Source organism: Balearica regulorum, chromosome 1 (assembly GCF_011004875.1).
Source record: "Balearica regulorum gibbericeps isolate bBalReg1 chromosome 1, bBalReg1.pri, whole genome shotgun sequence".
Taxonomy (NCBI): Eukaryota; Metazoa; Chordata; class Aves; order Gruiformes; family Gruidae; genus Balearica; species Balearica regulorum.
In genome coordinates, this window is record NC_046184.1 from 65,805,703 (window position 1) to 65,830,245 (window position 24,543).

The 24,543-nt window shown below is 38.6% G+C and overlaps 1 protein-coding gene across 1 annotated transcript in view; it reads left to right on the forward strand.

Annotated features, from left to right (window-relative positions):
- SYT10 (synaptotagmin 10) overlaps positions 1-24,264 on the forward strand; it is a 36,601-nt gene extending 12,337 nt beyond the window's left edge. Inside the window, exons 2-7 of the mRNA XM_075742887.1 lie at positions 439-796; positions 6,805-7,369; positions 19,391-19,511; positions 19,872-20,043; positions 21,519-21,648; positions 22,695-24,264. Coding sequence (XP_075599002.1) covers positions 439-796; positions 6,805-7,369; positions 19,391-19,511; positions 19,872-20,043; positions 21,519-21,648; positions 22,695-22,766 — 1,418 coding nt within the window. The 3' untranslated portion in view covers positions 22,767-24,264. The remainder of the gene's footprint in view (positions 1-438; positions 797-6,804; positions 7,370-19,390; positions 19,512-19,871; positions 20,044-21,518; positions 21,649-22,694) is intronic.
- The last annotated feature ends 279 nt before the right edge of the window (positions 24,265-24,543 follow it).

A 24,543-nucleotide genomic window follows, 5' to 3' on the forward strand; every position in this document is an offset into this window, starting at 1 on the left:
ATTTGTAAATCTGGCAGTTTAGAACTGGTCTGTATTCATGTGCACTTATAGAAAATGTGGACTGTGGTTTATCTTTTTCAGCAAGATGTGTTCCTGAGCAGACACCCTTTGACAACAGTGGCTGGGTGTATTTGGGACCTTTTGGCTAGTCCCTTACTTCCTGAGGAGTCTGACTGAGTGTGTGTGGCAAGTGATACAGATAATGGCCCCTGGCCTGAACAACAGTTAACGGAGTATTTGTGACATAGATATTAGAGAATGATGGCATTTTAAAGGTACAGAAAGGAAAAAAAAAACAAAAACATTAGTAGGACTTTAAAGCTGCATGCAAGATAACGTTCAAAATGCTTCTATCTCCTTACCCATATTGTTTTAAATCTTTTTTTTTCCTCTCCATGTTTGTCTGTCATGATGATCTTTGTTTCTAATTCCTTGCAGACATCTCAGTCAGTCTGTTAGCAGTAGTCGTCAGCTTCTGCGGGCTCGCCTTGCTGGTAGTCTCACTTTTTGTCTTTTGGAAGTTGTGTTGGCCCTGCTGGAGAAGCAAACCTCTCACTTCCAATGCCAGTAATGTCCCTCAGAGCAACTCCAGTGCTCCTACGGAGGTTTTTGAGACCAGTGAGAAAAAGGAAGTTAAAGAAAATGGGAAGCCTACAACAAAGGTACTTGAAGCTGCGTTGAAAATTAGCCACACTTCACCTGATATACCAGCAGAGGTCCAGAACGCACTGAAAGAGCATCTGATCAGACATGCACGCATGCAGAGGCAGATCACTGAGCCCACATCGTCATCAAGGTAAGTCAGGGACACTCACGTTCGTGGCACGTTTCCTGGGAACAGGTAGAGCCAGAACACTCTGCTGAAAATTTCCAGGATCCTGGATTATTCACTGACTTCTTAGCAGTCCCGGGTGAAACAGCAGTCACGTGAAGGCAAAACCTCAGTGTCCTTTGAACAGAATGTTCTGAAACGTATGGTGTACCTTCAGTTGCATCATTATTTTAACACATGATGACAAAATCTATGGCTTCTACTACTTTGTAAATACATATGTTACTACTTTAAGGATTTCCATTTTAGGTTTTGTGGATAAGAAAATCTCTATCAGTGTTATTTTTTTAAGTACTGCAAGTCTGGCTTTTCACAGATATATTTTTATAGATACAGCAGTTACTTTTGCAGATGAAAGTTTCCCTCTCCACTAAATAAATGGCAGATTTGTTGTTGATGGCACATTTCTTTAAGACATGGTTTGCCACTTTTAAGGGCATTGAAATCCCAGTCTAAGAATGTAGATCCTTATGGACTGATCTTGAAGCAGTAAAGATTTTATAAAAATCCTTAAATAAATGACAAGCACATAGTATTGCTGAAATGATTTCTTTTTTATTGAAGTGGAGGACACAAAGTTTTATTTTGTCTCAGTTGCTGCTTTATATTGAAAAGTAGTGAAGAAGTGTGCAGTGACCTATAGTTTCAAACGAGATTTTCTTCAAATACTGTCAGCAAATTTGATGCATGGATAACAAACAGTGAACTATGAAGATCACTTTCTACATCAGGAAAAAAAAAAAGGAGGGAATGTTTTATAAACAAAGAATGGGAAAGTGAAGGCTAAAGGAGGCACCTGAAGTGTTGCATAAGGCCGTAAGAAAGAATACAAATACTGTATGGGAAGTAGCTTTCCCTTAATAAAACATTTGCTAAATGAGCACATGGTACCAAAGCACAAAAAAACCAAAACCAAAAAAACCCTCACATTCACAATACTCATTGGAGGCACGTGCTCTACATTTAGTGGGCACAGCCTCTGCTGGCCACCTGTGAGTCCCTAAGACGGCGTTTTGCCAGCTCAATGCGCTCACTGCGGTGGTGAGTGCTGGAGCACTTGTCCCCAGCTATCCCAACAGCATGGAAGAGCCAGCAGGCAGCCACGGGAGCGTCCCAAAAATGAGAGCCGTCCAGCCAGGGGAGGTCTAACTGACTTCAGCAGCTGAACAATCTCCTGAATTGTGAGGCTGCACAGCTGGCTTTAAGCCAGGTTGCCCTGTCTCTGCCTGGCTCCAGCTACTGTATCCATCTGCTGAGAGGGAGCACCGTACCCAAGCCACTCTGAGGAACATTTCTGAAATACTGGGAAGACAGTTTTGAAATTGTAACCGTTCTACTAAACACAGAGGGACCCAAACTGGTACAGCTTAGCATGACAAGGATATTATACAACTCGCTATTACCTAATAGGATGTTAATTGGAAGAGTTTTATCCATCGTGTACCAACAGGTAAATCTGTGGGTAATCAGACTGTCTGACTTCCTGAACAGACAGAAGAAATAGCTGGCTGGCAGATGGACTTGAATACTCCCTGTGGTACTATAGGGGAAGGAAGAAGTTCCAGGGACATGATCTAGAGCTACTTCAGGCTGTGAAAGTATTCCCACAGACTTCTAGAGTGATTTGAATGGGGTTCTCAATGCATATCAGATATCCGTGAAGCCAAAGGCAATTTTACAAAATTAAAACATGCCATCAATTCTGCTCTTTCTGCACATTTGTAACTTCGTATGGGAGCTTTTTCTTTTTATCCTCTCTAGATTATCAGTGTTAAATCTCTCCTGAGCAGGACAGTTCCTTTGCTTTGAGCCAACCTAGTTGTCCCACCTCAACCAATTTTGGTGTCTGGAGATGCCACCTTCCTTTACAGTTTGCTGAAAAACTCTGCACCCTTGCTACAAAATGTGTTTAGAATGAGATGTGTCTTAAAAATTACTCAGAAATGGTCCTTTCTGTGTTTGTAAATACATTTTTCTGTACCTCTGCCCTGCCTTGAGTCTTAACCTTCCCACAGCCTATATTAATTATTACTGCCAAGAATGCCATATATCAGATGAAGGCTGGGCATCTAGACCAGCTTTCTGTATTACTCCTTCTTTGTGTCACAGAATATTGAATCACAAAATGACTAAAAGCTGTCTCTAGTGTCTGTCATCGGGGACCACAAAATAAAGGGGAGCCATTAGCAGACACAGAGGTAGCATAGCTTTCTCTTGCACTGTCTTCAACTAGCACTGCTTTGTTGTACTCAGGACTCCCGAGTGACCCAAATGCAACATCTCCTAACTGTGTTCCATTGACAAAGGATCTTGGAGAAATATTTGCTGTCTGGATTGTCTCCTCTACACTGATCTCACCTGAGCTGGGGCAAAGAAAAGTGTAACCAGTTCTGTGATAGGTTCTTGCAGCCATCAGCTCTTAATAAAAGAAATAGAATCATATTAAGCCATTGTAATTGAAGCATAAGGATTTTAAGAAGGATTTTATTCCATTCAGAGGAATAATAAAATGTGGCTGATCACTTTTTATAGACTGTATATTTAGCAAGAAGACATATTAGTGTAGGGAAGTGATGAATTTCTGCTTAATTAGAACTATATCATTTCCATAGTTCCCAATTATATGAAAAGACCTGCTTGTTTAAAAAAAGAAAACAAAAAACCAAAAACCACCAGAAAACCAACTCTTTAGTCCTTGATCCCAATTAACCAGTAAACTACAATAGAAGGAGAAGTCCTGCATCAGTGTGGTGTTCATGTACAAACATTTTTGGTTTGTGTTATTGAGTATGACTCTCCCCAGTACTTTGTGAAAGTATTCTGTAATACAGTTTATCGCTTCTATGGTGTTCCTTCCTTCAAATGTTCACCTGTATTTTCAAAGGACATGGTTTTTGCTCTTTAGCATTAGGTGGGTGAGGAGTTTGTCATTCAGCTCTGCAAAGAGTAAGTCAGTTCCCAAGAGGCACAAAGGCAAAAGTGAGGTGCTTGGGAATGTTACAGTTAAAGAAAAACAAGCAGGTCTGTTGACTTTAGTGATTGCAAGGAGGAGACAGCAGCATCTGTTCTGTCTAAATACCACAAGTGCTGGTGTCCGCTCCTGGATTTGGTCCAAAAGATTGGTCTAATGTCATCTAGGAAAGCTAGACCAGAGCCAATCCTCATAAATCTCAAGTGATATCATCAATCTGCATCCTATCCTTCTCTTTTGTCTTACATATGGCAGTCTTACTGAGTTAGAAATCAGCTTCATACTATCATTATCCCTATGCAAGCACAATTTTATATTAGAGATTTACATACAGAATTACCGTCATTCAAAATGTATTTGTTCTAAGTTATGGAAGGCATGCCTATTATAGGAGTGCTCCATGTAGGAGCCAGTAGGGGTTGAAGTACCTGGATTTGCACACGTTAGTAGCTTTGCAGCATTTTCACAACCTGGTTGCCTGACATCCTTGTACTTCATTATCACAGTCATTAATTCCTTTGTTATTGCAGAACAAAGGAAGATAAATATGTTGCTATGACAACAATGAAGCATCTTAATAATTAACAGACCAATTAGCTGTCTTGGTGAAATGCTGTGACTCAGAACAGATTCTAGGCGCTATGTAATTAGGACTTTGGCTTACTAGAGCAAAAGCACTGCTGGTTCCCATGGGGAACAGCCATACAGCTGTGCTGTTTTACATGGTGATATCTCGCAACAATGACTATGTTCACTAGAAGATCTTACATGCATAAAGTTTGAAAATTTGAAAGCACGTTGGCACCTTAGAAATCATAGATTTGGGATTTTATATGTTACTTTTACAAGTAGTAACTCAGATCTTCATAAATGCAAGAGAAGTCAGGGAAAAGAGAATTTGTTGTGTACCCATTTTCACTCAAACTGGCAATGCCGTACAGTCGGCTTCATGGCTTCCCCTGCGCAGGCAGTTTTCTCCACTTCTCGTCTATGGCAGAGTTTGATCATGAGTATCTGGGCATCTCAGTGCTACAACTGCAGGTGTGAGGAGCGCTCGGGAAGGCCCACCTGCACAGGTTTCATGAGCACAGACAGAAGTAGCCGTCACACAGGTCTTCCTGGACTTCGTTATGAGTTGGAGATACTAGAGAGCTGGTGCCTGAATTGCTGCATGCCCAAACTTTTATTGGCACTATATTTTGGGTGGACTCCAGTTCCTTCCCTGTGTTTAGCACACCTACGAGGCTGGACTTCTCAGAGGACAAAGGCACAAGGACCGCCCTGAAACTCGCTGAGAACAATACTGTACTTTTCTAACTAGTTAGGGCCTTTTGACTCCTCGCTCCATTCCAATGTAGACATCATATACCTTGAATTTGGTGAGTTTTAACATTTAAAAGAAAATCTTTCAGCCTGACTGTAAAAAATAAAGGTAGAATGTGTTAGGAGAGGGGTGTATTGTTCGTCTAAATTTGAGATCAAAACACCTGGATTTTTTTGAGCTACTGCAAATCTAGACTCTGAAGTTCTCCCTCTGCTATCCTTTTGTTACAATAGGACTCCTCTGTGCACCTACCAGTACTGAAACAGCCAAAAGGGGAAATGTTCTTGTCTATTATTTAATGGCTGCAGATTACCCTCTTTTATCTCTGCTCAGCTGAACTGCCGTAGTTTTGTGCTTCATGCCTTCTGCAACCACTTCACTTACAGCAAAAATACAAATAATATCTATGAAATGAGTCCTGGTTGCTTTCAAATGGACAATATGCATTTCTGATTTAAAGAAAGAAACACACAGCTGTGACACCTCTTGTTTTCAGAACACAACACCACAGGGAAACCAAGCAATAAGGCACGGCTGCATTTGGCATTAATGAGCAATTGATTGCAAAAAGCAGAGGAAATTCTGACAATTAAATTGTTTTTTAATGGCTGCTAAGTATGCTCACAGGAGGAGGTAGTGAGCTTTTCCAGTACAGATTGTTGGGGTAGTGAAGTACCAAATAAATGTGAAAATGTCCAAAAAATAAACTGGACAATGTGGTCATAATAGCATCTGCTGATGGTTAATTCTATGAAGCTTTTTGACCAGTGGTTTTATACTGCTGTAAGGCTGTATGGCATACCAGGGGTTTGATTTCACTCTAAGTAGGAAAGGCACAAATTTCCATTGATGTTCATGAGTCAAGATAAGCCCATAAATACATATACTTATGCAACACTCTATTCAGAATTACAAGGATTGAAACTTACTGTTTCTTGGTACGAGTACAGGAATCAGCTTGCTAATACGCTACACAGAAGAGTATGAGAAAAGAAGGGAAAAAAACCTATCAATCACAGAAAAACATTGACCAAAACTTTGAAATGTATTGCAGCCAGAAGAAAACATTCCCAGTATGATTGGAGAAGGCAGCCTGTATATCAACGTAGCAAATACCAAGCAGGCGTATATAAAATGTTGTAGGATAGCAAAGCACTATGCTGGAAACCTCCAGACATAGCTCTGCATGGCTTTTTCAGGCACCTTTCACAGTGATCAGTGTGAATCTTGGTAAATATTTAATTGGAAAACTACCAAGGAATGCCTCCAAATCCCAGGAAGTACTGATGACAATTCTGCAAGTCATTTTTTTCTCCTTGACTATAGTTTTCTCAGGCCCTAGCACAGTGGGATCAAGCAATGTTGGACCTGTCAACTTGTTCTGTGAAAGAACCTGAATTCAGTTTCAGCTGCATAGCCTGAAAACAAGGTTATAAATACATGTATTGCCAGGACACTGGGTGTCTCTCGGGCCAAGAAGTTCATTCTGAATGATCATTTCATCTCAAGGATGTTTTAACATTTGCAAAATATTTTGGGGGTAGGGGGGTATTTTGAAGAGAGGAACTCTTACTAATTTGGTATTCTTATATTTTCTATTTAGTAATAGCCAGGTCTTTTCCTGGAGATAACCATGGCTTGTTTTGTGTGTGTGTGTTGTGTGTGTGTTGTGTACAGGCACAATTCTTTCAGGCGACACTTGCCACGGCAGATGCAAGTGTCCAGTGTTGATTTTAACATGGGGACAGATCCGATTTTGCAAAGGGGAGAGACAACGACCAGCATTGGGAGAATAAAACCAGAACTCTACAAACAGAAGTCCGTGGATTCTGATGGGCAACAAGAAGATGTGAAAACATGTGGAAAACTTAACTTCAGTCTCCGATATGATTATGAGAATGACCTTCTGGCTGTCACAATTGTCAAAGCCTTAGATCTGCCTGCTAAAGACTTCACAGGAACATCCGACCCCTACGTCAAGATTTATCTGCTTCCAGATAGGAAAAAGAAGTTTCAGACGCGAGTTCACAGAAAGACATTAAATCCTGTCTTTGATGAAACCTTTCAGTTTCCTGTAGCCTATGATCAACTCAGCAACAGGAAATTGCATTTCAGTGTTTATGATTTTGACAGATTTTCTAGACATGACATGATTGGGGAAGTTATTCTTGATAACCTTTTTGAAGTCTCAGATCTCTCCAGGGAAGCCAATGTATGGAAAGACATCCACTGTGCTACCACAGTAAGTAATGTGTTCCAAAAGCGTTAATGTGGTATTTTCATTTCTCTTTTGTAGTTTGTGGCAGAGCATCCTGTTTATCAGCAGAGTCTGGAAGGAAAAAAAAAAAAGTTGTCAATATTTTCCTTTGAGCATAAAGAATGCTTAGGGAACTATAAAATTTAATTACTAAAAAGTCTTCTGGGAACATACCGTCACCCTTATGGCTCATTGTGCAAATATTAATTAGGTTTATTAATTAAATAGTACCTCACAAAAGTCACTGCTTACCAAGAACAATTAACATTTTCCTATTAGCAAAATTGGAAAAATACCCTGTCCTTCAAAATGACCATCTATTAAGGAACAGGGCCCATCCTGCTCTTGTTAGCAGATTTTCATGTGCTTAGGGTCTCCAGTAGATATATATGTGTTGCTGCTGGTTACCAGCAAAACTCAAGAGGCACAACAAGTAGGGTCAGGAAGTAGAAATTATTTGTTTAATGTTGCAAGCAAGAAAAGGAGGTCTGTGCACGGATGACAGGTTACTAGCAGGAAAACCACTAGTGTCCAAACATTATCTTTATTAACCTTGAAATCCAAACTCATCTTCCCTGGCTGGAATTTGAGGGGGAAAAAAATTAAATGTTGAGGTGTGGGATTTTTTTTGGTTTGCCTTTTTGTTTTTTTTTTAAACTACTATGGTATTTATATAGAAGTTTTCCCAACCCTTGTTTGGTGGTGATATCCGAAACAGTCTGAGTCATCCTTGGTTTTGAGCATGGGCTGGACTTGCACAGTGGGGAAGAACAGAGGACAGAGCAGTACGGGACGCTGCTTCAGTGACAGAAGCTTCATACCATCCCTTCACTAGAGCCCGAGGCTTCCCATGGCTCTTTTCCCAAAGGTTTTCGTGCTGTTCATACCTGCTAGACAGGGAAGGCTAGGTCTGCATGACTAGGAGGACAAAGAGGACTGGTGTTTCCTCACCAGTCTGAACATGAGCACTGTGTTTCCTAAGAAAGGAGAAATATTAGGGAGCGGAGCATAGTGGAGACAGTTCTCAAATGTGAGTTCACAAAATCAGCTATTTATTTTAACTGCTGGGACTACCAAACTGGTCGGAACAGCCTCTGGCACACCTCCAGAAAACCACATCTGTGTATACCTAGTTTGATCAGGCTCAGATTTCAGGTAAATTTAAGAACCATATTCTCAAGCTTAAAATTGAAACTGTGTTTAAGGTCTTGGAATAATAGCCTAGTAACATTTTTTTTAAAAATTTCTTCTAGCTTTGATATTATCTTTAATACTTTGGTAATGATTTAAATGCTCACTGGTCCTTTGCAACAGGCATTTGTGTGAGATTTTTAGCTGATAACTAGAATGATTTCAGCAAATTAGAATCCCTGGACTGTTCATCACTGGTTTTGAGCAGATTGAAATGCCATACCAAATTACGCAGTTGGGAGAGATACTAATAGACATCTGGATGAAAATGGTTGCTAATCTTGGCGCTGAATTCTGATTCAAGTTTCTTCCTCGCTAAGGGCTAGTACATGCAGTTATAGAGCTTAGTTCTGCTGGTATTTTACTATGTGTGAAGTTCAAGAGAAGCCATGAAGCTTTTGGATTTCAGCCTTTCAGCCAGTATAGTTTACAGTATTTCATGTGTGTGAATAAGTTGTCTCCACTTAAACCATCAACAATAAACACATTCAAATGAAATATCTTTGGTGTTGGGTCACCGCATCAGCTTTCACAAGCCTTACACTATTCTCAGAAAATTTTGTAAGAAGTTGATTGAATTTATTTTTTCCTGGCAAAATGAAACCCTCCTATAAGATGCTCTGTTACTATATGTGCAATGTGCTGCCTTGTGGTTTACTTCAGCTGTTTCATGTAGATTAAAATTGGTTAGTAATAAAGATTTCTAGTTCTGCTATTTCAGAAACTGTAAGATGAGGGAGCCAATCCTGCACAGGAATAAACAGTGCATAAGATGTTAGTCAAGGGGGAATTATAGTCTTAAGCATCGGATCTAAAGTTTACAAAAGTCACTAACTAACAACTAACTAATGCTTGCCAGATTCAATTGGACTTGGATTAAGCCTTAAAAAAAAAGATCCAGCTGGTTCTACAATTAGTGAAAACCAACTGTACTCCAGGCAGGCATGCTTTGGTGTTCATAAAGAATCTTTAAAAAAACGAGCTGGCTGTCTCAGTGGGAAGGTCCTCACTTACAAAGTAGAACATAGGAACCAAAGTACCATTATGTAAATATATTTATCTCATGTTTTTTCCGTCTTCATCTTTGCTCTGTTTTGTTGTATGTTCTGTGAAGTTTTTCAGCCTTTTGTTCAGACATGCTTCCTACACCCAGTGGTTTGCTTATTCAGTTGCTAAATGATAAATTGTAGAGAAGGGTCAAAGCGATAGATGAAAGGATTGGTCCAAAACTTAAAAAAAAAAACCACAGCAGAAGTAGCCTCCCTTCAGCTCGGAGGGTTTTACATCTCTTCCATAGTCAAAAAATTTCTATTCAGAACGTAGAGAGAGCGTAAAAATAATTCCTGTTACCTACTTGGAGAGAACCTCTTTTTATGACACAAGGCTCTGCAGTCTTGGAGTTGAACATGTACTAGACAGATTTACAAAAGAAATCAACTGCAACATTTTATCAGTGAAGGAAGTTACCACAGGAGACTGGGAGATTATCTGCTTTGCAAAGACTCTCTGTCAGTAGTTAACATCATTTTGAAAATATTTGCTTGCACATCCATAAAGAGGTGTGGAGTTTTTTGGTACAGGAAATAACACAGTCTGGGGAAAATCAGACTGGATGGTTACACTGAGTCCTTTTGGCCGTAAAACCAATAACTCTGTGGGAATCCACAGTTGTAATACTTTTTTTTTTTTTTTTCTCATAATAGTAATTTGAAACTATTTTATACAAGTGCAGGATTGGCCTCCCCACGTGCTCATTTTTATTCTTATGATTTTCAACTGTTGGTATTTATTCATCTTTTGTAGTTTGTATTTTGTTCCTTTAATTTTTCATTCACATCATTGTTTCTCTGTTATATGTTCTGTTGAAAGCCTGTATAATATGTAGCATGTACCTCTTGTAAGTGCTGAAGTGTTTTCATTTCTTAATGTTAAATTATCAAGGTAAATTTGGTGTAAAATTGGTTGTGGAAAAGAAGTATCCTAGATATCTGATGATATTAATATCCCCAAATTTTGCTTATTCATGGGTGATTGAATTCTCAATAAATAATCCTTCATTTACTTCTGTTTGTTTGATTAATTAAAAAAAGAAAACCTCAAGAGGCAGCTTTAGACCACCTGTGAAGGTTGTTCAATATATTGGAATACTGTAATTCTTAATACACTGTACGAAATGAATTCATAACATCAGAGGCATGCAAATAGTATCAATTAGATTGTTTAGTCAACATATCTGGCTTATGGTTTTGTGAAGTGCTTCTGAGTATTGCATACATTTCTGAGATTTTTGTTACCATCAAAATATACTGCATACTTTAAAAAAGAAAACTCATTTATTGGAATTGTTAACAAGTACGTAAGTGCAAATATTCAATGTTGTAAAATTGCTTAGGGAAAAAGACCACCTCTCGTGACCTAACACTTTCTGAATGTGAAAGTTTATTAACTTCCTATTATACTTCTTAAAATGATTGATTGCTTTGGAAATCTCTAACGTCCTCTTTAACATGCCTCTAACGTCATTGCTTTAAAAAAATTGGCAAGTGACTGTCAGAAATATTTTCTTCATTTTCTTTCCAAAGGTATTCTGTGAACTCTGCTAATGTAACCAATTATAGGAAACTATGCAACTGAAAAAAAAAAAAAAAAAGGGCTCAGAGTTTAGACGAAAGCCATTTCCAGCACAGTGGTAGTCCCTTGGGAGCGTTAGTCATGGAGCTGTCATATATTTGTAGCCTCTTGAATTATCTCATGTAGATGGATGGAACTTGATTACTATTTAGTTTTCCAACACCAGGCATTTCAGTGCTGCAGTCAGTTTTCTCATTTGTGAAGTGGGATATAAAAGAAGGTGTTGTAAGGACACAGACTTCATGTGATGCACTTGATGTGCGATTGCTGTTTCTAAAGCACTTGGAATAGCATTGCTGGAAAAGCATTACTGGAAAAGACAGAAGTGCTTAGATAACTTTTTTTAATAAGTGGGACAGTGACATTTGTCTCAGTAGATCTTTCTCAAACACTTGCCAGAGTAGGATGTCACCCAGGTAATCCTGCTAGCTGTTGGCCTCTGTTACAGAAAGAGATTCTTCTGAATGCCTGATCAAACAAGAATGAAGCCCACCTCTGCAGTTCACCCAGAGCAGTTGCAGGCATTGTTTTTGCTTAGTTTTCTTCATAGTTCTCTATTTCATAAGTGGACAAAAATTGGCACATTAGACCTTACTCTGAGTAAGGCAGTAGTGGCATAGAGCTGACAAAGGTTTGTCTTGTGATAGTTGGACTTTGAGGCCCCATTATAAGGATTGTCCTATTTCTTAGCACTCAAAGCAGCACTATCGGGAAATGTTTTATCACCAGCAATGTAGAGGACTATGCTCTACAGTTAGCCATCCTCATCTGAACGGACTTAGAATATTAGTTTTTGGAAATGTACATAAAAGCTTTAACACAATGTTAAATACACGTGAGAGAGTAACGGCTTGTCAATATAGAAACATTTATCATCTCTATAATGGGAACAGCCCCTTTAAAGCCAAGAATAGCTGGCATTTGCCATTTCTAATCAGGATTCACATGATCACCTGCTGCTGAGTACATGAACGAATACCCTGGGTCAGTCTTTACAGGAAATGAGGTTTTTCATTTAGGTTTGGGATTGCTTTAGTTCTGGGCGATAACTAGAAAAGATGATGGAGAAAGGGTAGGTTTCTGTCCAGTTACTGAAAGCAGGAAGGGTTTCTATTATTATTGAATGTTTCTTTTCATTTGAAACAATAAATTATTTGAATATTCTGCTTTTCTAGAGGTAAACTGCTACTTTCGGTCTACCTTAAAAGTAAGAAATATTAGATGAATATGGTTTCAAGGGAAGTTAATATCTCTGCGTCCAGGTGGTACCATGGTAGCTATGCTAAGGTGCGCGGCTTGACGGATCTGCTGTGCCCTAAGCACTCTCTGAGCTCCTCACTGCAAATGATCTCTTTACAGTTGATGCATTGCTGCTTCAGAAGAGCATCTTTCTGTCGAAAGCCGCATACATTTTGCTTCATTCACGTGCCCGTAGATGCCACGGTTAGTTCACAGAAGTACCTCTGTTCTCAGCTGTTCTGCAGCAGGAATGGTCTTCCATGCTGCCTGGCGTGATGAAACTACCCCCCCCCCCCCCCCCCCCCCCCCCCGCCCCGTGCACAAGACAGATGGTTATGTACAGAGGGAGTGACAAAAAGAAGCACCCAGGAGGCTCTCTGGGGTGCTATTGAGAGCATTCAGCCCGCTGGGCCCAGCGTGCTCTTTCAGGGAGCCCTCACTTTGCAATCAAGACTGCAATCAGCAGCTGCGCTTCCCCACAGCAATCAGGATGTCAGGCTAAAACAAGCGTTGGGCCTCCACCAGAAGACCATGCAGTCGTTGTAGAGCAACAGGCCCCACATACTTCCATAACGAGGCAAGAACAAACACAGTCCTCATTGATTCATTTCCCAGGACAACAGCGCAGTCAATAAGTGGTGCTGGGAGGAAGAAAAAGAGCTGAATTGATATGCAAAGAATAACAGGAGAGGAAGATAAATATTAGCTGTGGGGACAAAGTTTCCAAAGTAAAATCTCCTTGAGAGGTGGCAGAATTAGCTCTCCAGTTCAAACTTCTTGTCACTTTTGACAATTTCTGTGAGAGCATAAATGCCATCAAATTCTAAATGCATAGAAGAGAAAACAGACCGCTAGATTTCTGTACTGCTCTTTCCTATCACTCTTTTAATCTATACCTCAAAACCATAAATCTCTTCATATACTCTTAACTAACTGTCTGAGGGAAGAGGTTTTTATCTTCTCTTCTTTCCACCCAACATTTATCATTATATTTTATTTTATACCTGATTCTTGATGCTTGAGGTCAGTAGTTTTTATTGGAAAGCAGAAATACACGTATATATATAATATGTTTCTAAACAGAACAAGAAAAAGAGAGATAAATCTGTCCTTTGGGGGAATTATCTTCCTGTGTGATTCCTTCAAGTAATCCAAAGGTCTAATTCTGCCAATGGATTTTTTTTTTTAATTTGCATAATATACAGGGAGGGAATTTTCAGTGTGACTAAAGGAAGCAGCTAAAAATCTAGGAATGTAAACACCTGAATAACTTCTTTGATGTCTAGAAAAATGTTATTACTTATTACAGATGCTTACTCAAAACACAGCAGGAAAATGAAGAGAAAAAAATTTGCAAATCACTTGTTTAGGAATCAAGCACAAAATAAATTCATTGTATTATCACTATGCTGTTCTCACATGCAATCTTTAAAACATCATTTAAATTACAATTAATAGAAAAGTAGTCCTGGTTATTAAAATTGAGATGAAGAATTAAAATGATTAATTGTGGTGAATTATGATATACTGAATGATAATGAAAGTAACACCAAAGATTTTTTTAGGGAATTCCATTTCTGGTGCAGTATTAATTGTGCAAATGTTTGTTATTTTAACCATGGAAATTAATGACACTCCAGTAACAATAAAAGTGTACAGTTTTTTTAGTTCCTGTAACATTTACATAACTTATTGTAAGAATCCGTAGTGAGTTGTTCATTTAAGACTTTGTTTGAATTGCAAAGCTTCAGAAACCAAGGGAAAAGAAGACGAAACAACCATCAGTAAAAAAGATGGCCTAGAGTACCTTTGTGATTAAAAAAAATGATGCAAAAATGACATCTTATTTCACATATCAGTTCCCTATAAGCTTTTCGGTTCTGCTGGCATATGAAACCAGTGAAGATCTTGGAATATAGCAGGGAGATTACACAAGTAAATATTTTTTTCCCATTCAGTTTAGGATTATGAGTGGTGATATATGAGAGGACGCTATTCTGAACACAGAAAGATCTCTGCCTAACTTCCTCACTGAATTTGCAGACGTTCCTAGCTAAAAGTTGTCTCTTCAATAGAATTTAATGGAAGCAACTGGGAAAATTAAAAGTCGTAAGAAACCGCAAAGCTTTCTGCTGCAACAGGGGTTCTAAAAACTTGATCAGACTAATCGATGCTCCCCTATGAGGGCTTCAAACTTCTCCTCGCATCCCTCCACTGTTTATCCATATTGTGAGTAGGGAGCCCAGCCTCTGTAGAAACGCTGCTACTTCTACAGACATAAGTGTGAAAATGAGAGTACTGGTGTCCACTGGGTCAGATAACAAAAATAATAGAATAAGGACCATTTTTACATCTGACTTTGCCAACCCCTGGACTGATTTCCCAAGAGCCCGTAAAGCAAAGAATGTGGACAGATCCTTGGTAACCTAATGGAAAAAATGATTAGCACTTCCGTTCAGGTGTGGTTCCATATGTGGAATGAGAATTACACTATTTGAAGAACCTGTATTCTGTACTGTAGCTAAAAAAACCTCAAGTTCATCTGAATAGCTGACATCATACACATTTGAGGTCGGTGTTTTCTTCGTTTTATTTTGTTCTAGCATTGCTGTACCAAAAAATGGATTGGATAGTGAGGTAAATTGGGACCCATAAAAATAACTGAAGCTGGTATAGCGCTTACCACCATTCCATTTCCTTAGTTCTGTATGATGGCTTGTGTACACAGAAGGGAAATAAATGAAGAAGAGATATGCAGTACCAACAAATGGTTCCTTTTGCATTAGTGCAGCTGTGCTCAATGCTGGTTTTTCTGTACCCGGTATTGGAAGTCAGTAGGGGGGAATCATTATAAGCATTTGTAAAGCTAGCTGTTAATTGAAATCTAAGTTTAATTTAAGAAGAAAAAGAAAAATTCTAAATAGACATAGGAAAGAGATAAAATTTCATGAGTTACCTAAGTAATGTGCAATTCCAGTTGAATATATGATACATGCAATACAACCTGAAGTATAGTTAAAAATTTGCATGAATGGCAACCACTGGGTGCAGGCTTGTGTCTTCTGAGTCATGTTTTTTGCGAAGTAGACTGTGATGCAGATGTGATTGAGGACAGTCTGTGCCTTGTTTTCCTCAGATTTGCTTATACTAAGGTGTTGCTGTCAGATGAGTTGTGTGAACTTAATTATAAAGTGAGACAAATACAAATTTTCTAGAGCACTGGGATTCTAAAGTAATTTAAATCCTATTTTTAAATCTCAGTTAAAATCAATAATACTTAAGGATCCAGGACATTTAAAAATATTACTTATGATTATCAGTGTGGTAGCAAATAATGTCATGAGAAGTTTAACTGCTGAGCCATTCATTATCTAGGTCTGAACCTGTGTTTTCAGCTCCAAATTCATGAACCTGTAGTGCTCGAGTTAGGTGTGTGGGAATGGTGATATTCCAGACATTTTACCCAATACCCAGTCTCTGATGCTATCATCTATATATGCATAATTTTAGTTTTAATCCTTCAAAAGAACATTTAAAAGTTTTTAAATATTGGGCTTGACGCTGTGTGATTGAGTTCCAAAGAATATTTATTTTAATGGTGCATTTTAATATCTTAATCCCCAGTTGCTCTATGACTTCTAGAGCTCCTAACAAAATGTACTTAGTTCACCCAAGTATGAAGAAAGACCAAGAATCTTGACACATACTCAGAGTAGAAACTGACTAAAAGTACTAGGATTTTCTATTCCTTACTAGCCAAAAAGACACTGTCTACCAAACATCAGATGCCACAACTAGTACCAAATTAAATTAAATAGATAAGATCATGAGAGTTGTTTCAAAGGATTCTGAAATTACTTGTATTTGAACTTGATCTGAGGATCGTGGGAACTCCTAGTCTGTGGTGGCAATCCAGGACAGACAGATCTCTCCACCAAGAGGAGAGTTAAATAGTGACTACAGACTAGTACAGGGTAACTACTAATTTTATTCCCAGACCTTTGATCTTACAATGGATGACTCATAAATGTCTTTGATATAGACATGGGTGTTTATTTGAAATAATATCTATTCTAGTCTACTTCAGAATTTATCTACTGACACAGTGCATAGAGCAACATGAGTGTTGTTCCACAAAATGAAAATCAGACATTTCAGGGCAGCACAAGCCACATTTTTTTCCAGTTATAGGTCATAGGTGTCAGAAAATGCTTGCATAAAGAGTGGAGTGGTAGAGAGCCTTTTCCCAATCCTAAAAGCATCCCTTGCCACTTCAAACTGAGTAGTCAGTATACAGGTGACAGAGCTCTGGTAACTTCAGTACATCTGCCCTTTGGACAGTCTGCTGTGCTGAGCAAAAAGGTTCCCCTCATTGGCTGTCCAAGTATTTCTTTTTGCATTAATGTATCCTGCTTATTCATTGCATGGTCAAATCATTGAGTTTGATTACAGGCGTTTTTCCAAGCTGTTTTTCAATATAACTTCAGTGCGTGGTGTTCAGAAAGAAAAGAAAAAGGACAGAGCATAAGTCTCAAACCATTGCCATTTTGTTAAGCACTGATGTTTTTCTCTGCTCTTCAGAAAAGTAGGGTAGTGTAACCATCATATGGAGTTTTGCAAGTATTTTGAGCGATGTTTCTTTTAAAGTATTTAAGTCATGGTAAATAGTCCTGTCTGTCTGTATTCTTGTTTATAATTTGAGCTCGCCTAAACCTTTGAGTGTCTATCCAATTTCTCTTCAAAAAGTAATAATAGAATACTCAAGTTCATACTCCCATCTTGCAAAAATTACTTTTTCTCTATTCACCCACACAAGTAATCTCTGTGAAGAAGGAAGAATTAGTCCCTTTTATGAGCTGCCCACTGTGTTTTTTGATCCAATTCATCTTCATTACCTCCCTCAACATAGACCTTAAACGTTGTAGCACTGGATGTGGGGGAACTATATTTCCTTTTCAAACAAAAGAGTGAGATCTCTTTCACCTATGGATATGATGAACAGCGATCAGACTCTGAATTCAGAAAGTAATGCCAGCCACAGAAGCTGTGCTTAAAACAGATTTCAGATATGACAAAAACTGTAAAATATAACAGAGAACACTTGCCACTTTGACAGATGAATGAAAAGAATTACACTTCATTTGTTCAAGTTTTGTTTATATTTTCTGAAATAAGAAAGTGAGTTTGTTAACATCCTCTGTGGAACAAAGTCTGCGCTCTCTGTTGTGAAGTAAGGGGTTGGGCTAAGGATATTTCAAATATTTGTATTTATCCTATATGTGGACTGAATGAGCTAAATCATTTTGAAATCCTGAGAAATCTGAAATCCTGACAAGCGTGAAATTTGCCCACAGTGCGTGTTCACATGCTTATCAATCTGTTAATTCTCAGAACAGAATCCCAGCAAAATGACTGAACATGTGAATTGACCAACCTACACAAAAGTCAATATTTTATTAACAATACAACAGAAAATTCAAAGCTATTCTAAAACTGCATCCTTTGATCTAGAGTCTGCAATGCATGCAAAATAAAAAATTAAAAAGAACCCACCCTGAAGCGTGTGATTACGTCCATCTTTACTCTAGAAAGATCTGAAGTACCTATTTCAATTTAGACACAGCATTAACCCAAAGGAAGTCAATAAAACTGTTCATGTAAGCCACTGAAAAATGTGAACAAGAAGCTCCAGTCTGTCTTATAACTATAAGCAATGTATTTGTCATCTACACAGCAATCATTATTTTCGTATGTATCATTTAAAAATATATCATGCTTGCCTTCTGGTGCTGGAACAGCTGTACCATAAATCTAGCAGTTCTCAAACAAATTTGTACTCTTGGGGTAGCTGGAGGTTTGCAGATAACATATTGAAGCTGGGATATTAAAAATAAGCTTTTTAGTAGTAGTCAAAGAAAGTCCTTTAAGCAGGCGTGAGAATGGCTGCCTTACAGAAGTGACTTCCTTACATTCTCCTTTCAAGCTCGTATTTAAAAATCCTGAGTTATTCTTAATATGCAATTTTCTTTGGCCTTTTTGGGGGGCATTTTTAAAATCTTAGAACAGGAATTAGGAATTTAGAACACAACTAACATCTCAACAACTAAACTTTAGTGGTATTAGGATAATTATATAACTGTGAAGAAAGGAAAAATTGATGGAACCTCTCTTCCTTAGATTACATTTCTCAAGTGGTGTAGCATATGAACTGTATAGCAACATCATATTGCACGAATTCAAGGCACATATTGTCTCAAAGTAGAAACTATGTCTCTGTGAGGTTTATTAAGATTGACCTTATCCATCTTTCAGAGTATATTATCCTCCAAAAAGTTGCCCTTGAGCCAGGAAGGTTGTAGGTGCTACTCTTTTACTTTGCTTTTCTCTAAAACAGAACACCACCTCAAAGAAAGGAAGAGCAATAAAGCTAGCAACTTTTGCAAGCACATTAGACGACTTTTCAAACCACTTAGACGGAAAAACTTTTCATACACATATATGTGTGCAGAAATAAATCTCCTACGTAAATTCCAGTGGTTAAAAGGCATGATCTAAATGTTCCATCATATTTCTTTTTATTGGGGAGGTTGACTTCTGAGTCTTTTCAACATCAGAACTTGACATTCTGCATTCAGCACCTTTTCATTTGTGTGAATTCAACACATACATATCGGGAATCCTGAAAGTCTTGGCTCTGCTTTTGTTTTAATTTCTCAGTTTAGTAATTCTAGGTCCTGTCACTAAAATATTATCCTGTTGGTACTCTTTCCGTATTTTATAGAAATAATTTCTGAAAATTGTTTGCAACTTCTTCAAAAGCATCTGAGGCTGCAAAAGAAGTCTCTCTAAAAAAAAAAAAAACCCTAAAAAAATAAATGTTTGCATGATCTGAACTGAATTGTTGGCAATATGGTCAGATTTCTAATCATTGCTTTTCTTTTTCAGGAAAGCATAGATTTGGGTGAGATCATGTTTTCCCTCTGTTATTTGCCTACTGCTGGGAGAATGACATTAACAGTCATCAAATGTAGGAATCTCAAAGCAATGGATATAACTGGTGCATCAGGTGAATCTACTTCTTTTTTAAATAATAAGCCAGAGTCTATTCAGGAAGGGGACAAATAGGAACTCCTTGGGTTTTGTGTGTTTAGCATGGCTCTGAAATGGAAGTATCAGGATAATGGGTATAGGCTCTGCTCAGATCTACTGGCTATCTTTGGTCTGGCAGTCAGTATGTCTGTTCAGAATGCCTATACCTTTCCTTTGCATTGACAGCATATTGAAAGCAGTGTTTGCCAGTGTCGCTTAAATCTTTGTAATTTTTTGTCTTATCAATATGACATTCCTACAAAAAAATGTTGCCCTTATGCTACACATTTGAATGATGTTCAGTCCAAATGCCCACAACTGATTATCTGTTACTCAGATCCATATGTCAAAGTGTCACTGATGTGTGAGGGTCGAAGACTGAAAAAGCGGAAAACGACCACAAAGAAGAACACGCTCAATCCCGTTTATAACGAGGCCATCATCTTTGATATCCCTCCAGAGAATGTAGACCAGGTCAGCCTCTCCATTGCAGTGATGGATTACGATCGGTAAGCCCAGTTTTCTTCCTGAACATTAATCTTCAGTGAGAGGTTACCTGATCGTTGCAAGCAACTGCTTTCTACCTCCCTGAACTTTCAAGTGGGTTCAGTGTCACAAAAGATATAGCCTTTGGGTCTTTTCCTGAAGAGGTTTAAAGCTTCCATGCCTTTTAGAGCTCAGGCCATTTTATCTGCATCATAAATAACTGCGATGAGGAAGAAACATGGTACAATCTTCTTATGGGCCGCTAGCATTGGCATACATTTCTGTCTGCATCTGGCGGCTGGACCATGTATGAGTTTTATAAATCAGGTATGTCTCAGTTTTAAAAAGACGGTCACACCTTTAATGTCTATTTAAATGCCAGGTATTTGAAATCAAAGAAAATTTGGATGACTAAAAAAGAATTAGATGCTAATTACCTCATTAAGTCATAATTAATCTTTTGGTTGACTCAATAAAGAAGCTTTGTAACCTTTGGGTTCAGTGCTCCCTGATAACACATCTGAGCCTCAATTATCTACATCCTCACTGAGAACTGACAGGAAGAGACTCCTATTTAAGGTAGCTCAAGGACTGCAGGTTAAACTAGACAGTGACTGACAGAATCACGTCTGAGCCAAGTCTGCTTTGTTCAAGTGCTATTAGTAATGAGCTCTTGAGACTGCAGGGCAAATAAACGGTCAAAGTCCAGTTTAGTAACAGGAAACTTCAGATTATTTTTCCTCAACATCACATTTCTGATCGTCCTCCAACTTCTGTCAGGAAGACTTTCCCAGTGGGATGTGAAAGGGGCACTGCGGTGCGGTTAGGGGAAGAAGAGCACAGCAACTTGCACGCTTTCAGTCCTCGTCAGCTGCTCCTTTCAAAGCTTTTGCTAAGAGGAAGTTAGGAAATATTACTCTAAGGTACATATAGGCAAGGTACAGAAAATTACTTTCTGGAGTCCCTCAACAACTCTATGGCACTGCTAGGAGCATGAAGTGTTAAGGTATAGCCTGTTACAGCTATACCCCTTGCTTTCACATTTTTTGACTGAAGATCCAATGACCACAAGAGTCAGAGGTGGGAAATATAGTGTGAAATAACAGTAGTATTTGCAACTGGAAACCTTCTCCCCACCATCTTCCTTCACCTTCCTCTCCCACAAAATTTAAGCATGTTTTCCTTCTAGATCACTTGGTGTATTATGGTCCTTTTCTGTCCTTGTGCTGTTTGGGTTGTAACCTTTTAATGGCAAGGGTTATGTCTTCATTGCTATTTTTACAGCTGCTAGAAGCACTCTGGTAGTGGCTGGAGGGTTTTGGTGCTACCATTACAGAACTTAGTATTACTATACTACCACTAAAACTAATATCTGTAATAAATAATGTGAAATGTTTGGGCATGTATTCTGTGCTGCACTAAAGCAGTAAACTGAATTATACATCAGATGATATTAAAACTATTTTTATTAAAAAAATTCTGTCTCTGCAATTCTCAGAGTAGGGCACAATGAGGTCATTGGGGTATGTCGGACGGGAATTGATGCTGAAGGGCTTGGAAGAGATCATTGGAATGAAATGTTGGCTTACCCACGTAAACCAATAACTCACTGGCATCCACTAGTAGAGGTAAGAAGTAGCAAAAATCTCTCCTACGTATATTGAATGTTTTTGTCTCTCTCACATTTATGTGCTTCTGGGAATCATAAAAATCAGTGCAGCATCTATGGAGCAGCTATAAGATCCTTCGAACAACCTAAATCTAATTGCATGCATTTATTGATTACTTAAATGCACCACTTCAAAAGTTTCCATGATATGCTGACTGCATTGTATCATTAAACAATTAAGACATTTGAAATTTCCAGAGATTATGATAAGGAGCTTACATCCACTTAGAAAAGCTCATTTGCAAGTATTTCAACAGCAATCATTTCCTATTCAGAAATCTTTAGCATGAACAGTTATGTTGCTAAAACATTAATCTGAAACAGGCCTGCTAATTAGGCTAAGTTGAGGCAACATACCAGCAGCTACCTCCAGAGTTACTCAGCGGCTTATTGGAAGCTTATTGAAATGCATGGATGATTATATCTACAAGTCCCTGGGCTTGGACTCCCTCTTCACCCTGCTGTGGCCACATCTTACTGGTTTTCTGTACACAAAATGCTCACAGCTTTGAGTTTGGAAAGACTTATATTGAAGCATCAAGAAGCAGCAGGCCCTGCTTTGGCACACAGAGGACACACTCTTTAGCCCTCCCCAAACCCAATCTCTGTAGAAAAATGAGTTGCTGCCTGAGGCATCACGGGCCATTTGTTTTCCCCACTGTGTGGCACATGGCTGCACAGCATCTCCAGTGACAGGTGGTAAAAGCCCAGCAGCAAGGCTTCAGTGAAACACCTGAAGTGTGAGGGCAGGGAAACCGAGTCAGTGCAGCAGAGAAGCCTCTTTTCAGAGGTTCATGGCTTTCTCTGGATTATGTACCAGCCCTGATTGGTGAAATAAACCCACTCCCGTGGAATGAGCCAGAGGCATTTTTAGGAGCTCACTTTAGGAATTTAGGGACCAGATGTGATTTGGGTTCTTTATTGAGGGAGTCTCTCATCCCCTGAAATGCATGCGATGCATGGCTAGATATGATGGCATTTGTAAAACTAACATTTTTCTTGCAGTTACCTGGCCGAGCAACCAGTTTTGATAGCCAGGGATCTTGTTCATCACCAAAACCACCGCTTACGCCCTAGGGAACAAGAGTGGATTCATCATGTTCAGTGTCCAAAGCTCCCTTGTAGCTCACATCTACATAAATAGAAGGTTTGGCTTCTGCAGATGAACTGTATCCATATTTTTTTATTAAAATACATTTTTCCTATTCTAAGTCTTATATTACAGTTTATAATAATTTCTTAAATGTATGAATGAAGTTGAATTGAGCCAAATGTAACCCTTCCTCATGTAAATTCATTCACCTGTTTTCTCGCTCGCATATATCCAGTGTCATATCCAAGCAGTGTTTTGATATGACCTATAACTTTGCATAGACAAAGAAATCAGAAAAAAACCAAACCCAAATCCCTTAAGCAATTCAAAACCACTGCAGCTTGTAATGCCTAATTCTCTTGAGGGAGAGCAAATAGTCATATATAGCTCTTGTAGTAAATTTCTTCGAAATTGCACTAAATCCTGTATGACTTCTCAAGATAACACTTTGAACTGAATGTTGCATGAAACAAACAACTGTTGTCGTGTTTTGAGTGTTTGGAAAGTCAGTTAATTCCTTGCGCAGGGAGGAACGGCTGATCAAAAGCCCACTGAAGCTGATGAGAAGGACCCTACTGGCTTCACTGGGTTTTAGTTCAGCCTTTATGGAACAGGATTCACAACTGGATCTATGCAGTTATAACCTTCCAGCGATCAAGATGCCTGCTGGACCTACAGGAACTCGTTAGCCTGTCCAGCAAAACAACCAGGCACGTGTGTCCAGGCAGGTGGCTGTACTCAGCGGCTGTTTTGCTTCAGCTACCCACCGGCTGATGAAGAGCTAGCTGGGATATCTCTGCATGGCACTGAGCAGCACACGTATGGGTATCGTTGTGGAAAGCAAATATGTCTGCAATGAATTGTGTGGAAATTTACGTAGCTCCACAGAGATATAGGCATCTCCTGATGAGGTGCATCCAGGCCCTTGGAAATAGCCCATTTGCTGCTGTCATTGTGCAGTCCGTATTCAGTCTTCATGTGGGTCAAACTGTAGGTGAGAGAATGCTCTGAAGTAAAGGAATTTATTTAATGTATTTTAGCTGTTCAAAAAATTGACCAAAAACTGCAATTACAAAGAACATTTTTCTGATTCTTGATTTAGTGTGCCAGTATTAGATTTCTTTGAAGTTATTTTGACTGAAAGCTCACGTGGAGTAGTTTCTGGTCCCTGGCTGGATGCTCTAGAATTATATGTCAAATATGAATTTGAGATACATTTTATGTCAATATATGAAGAGAGAAATTGAAATGTAACAATTTTATAAACTAGTAAAATCATTTATTAGAATACACAGTGACAGCAAATTCAAAAAAGTGTTGGCTAAAGTGAGCTGGTTTAAAAACTGGAAGAGAACTACATATTGTTTTGTGGATTTAGCTCTTTTTAGCACTGCAGTTTACCTCAATCACAGTTATTTTCCTTTTTTCTTTTTCTTTTTTTTTTTTTCTTTCTGCAAAGTGCATGGCAAAGACTGCATGATTGGGCCTGAGATTTTGAAAGCTGAACTGCAACTAGAAAAAAGTTGGGGTGGTAGCTCTTTTTATATCTTTGTAAAGTATAAAGAAAACTGAGAAGACAGTATTTTCCAAAGCATTGTTTTTATGGAAGAAAAGTGTCATACACGAGAAAAATGCCAATGGAAGATTCTTTTATGATAGTGAAAGAATTTGTGAGAATTCATCTAGTTATGAAGGGAAAAGGCAGTTTGGACAGACTTCTTGAAGAGCTATTTTGGCTTGGTTAGTTTGGCCTGGTTGACA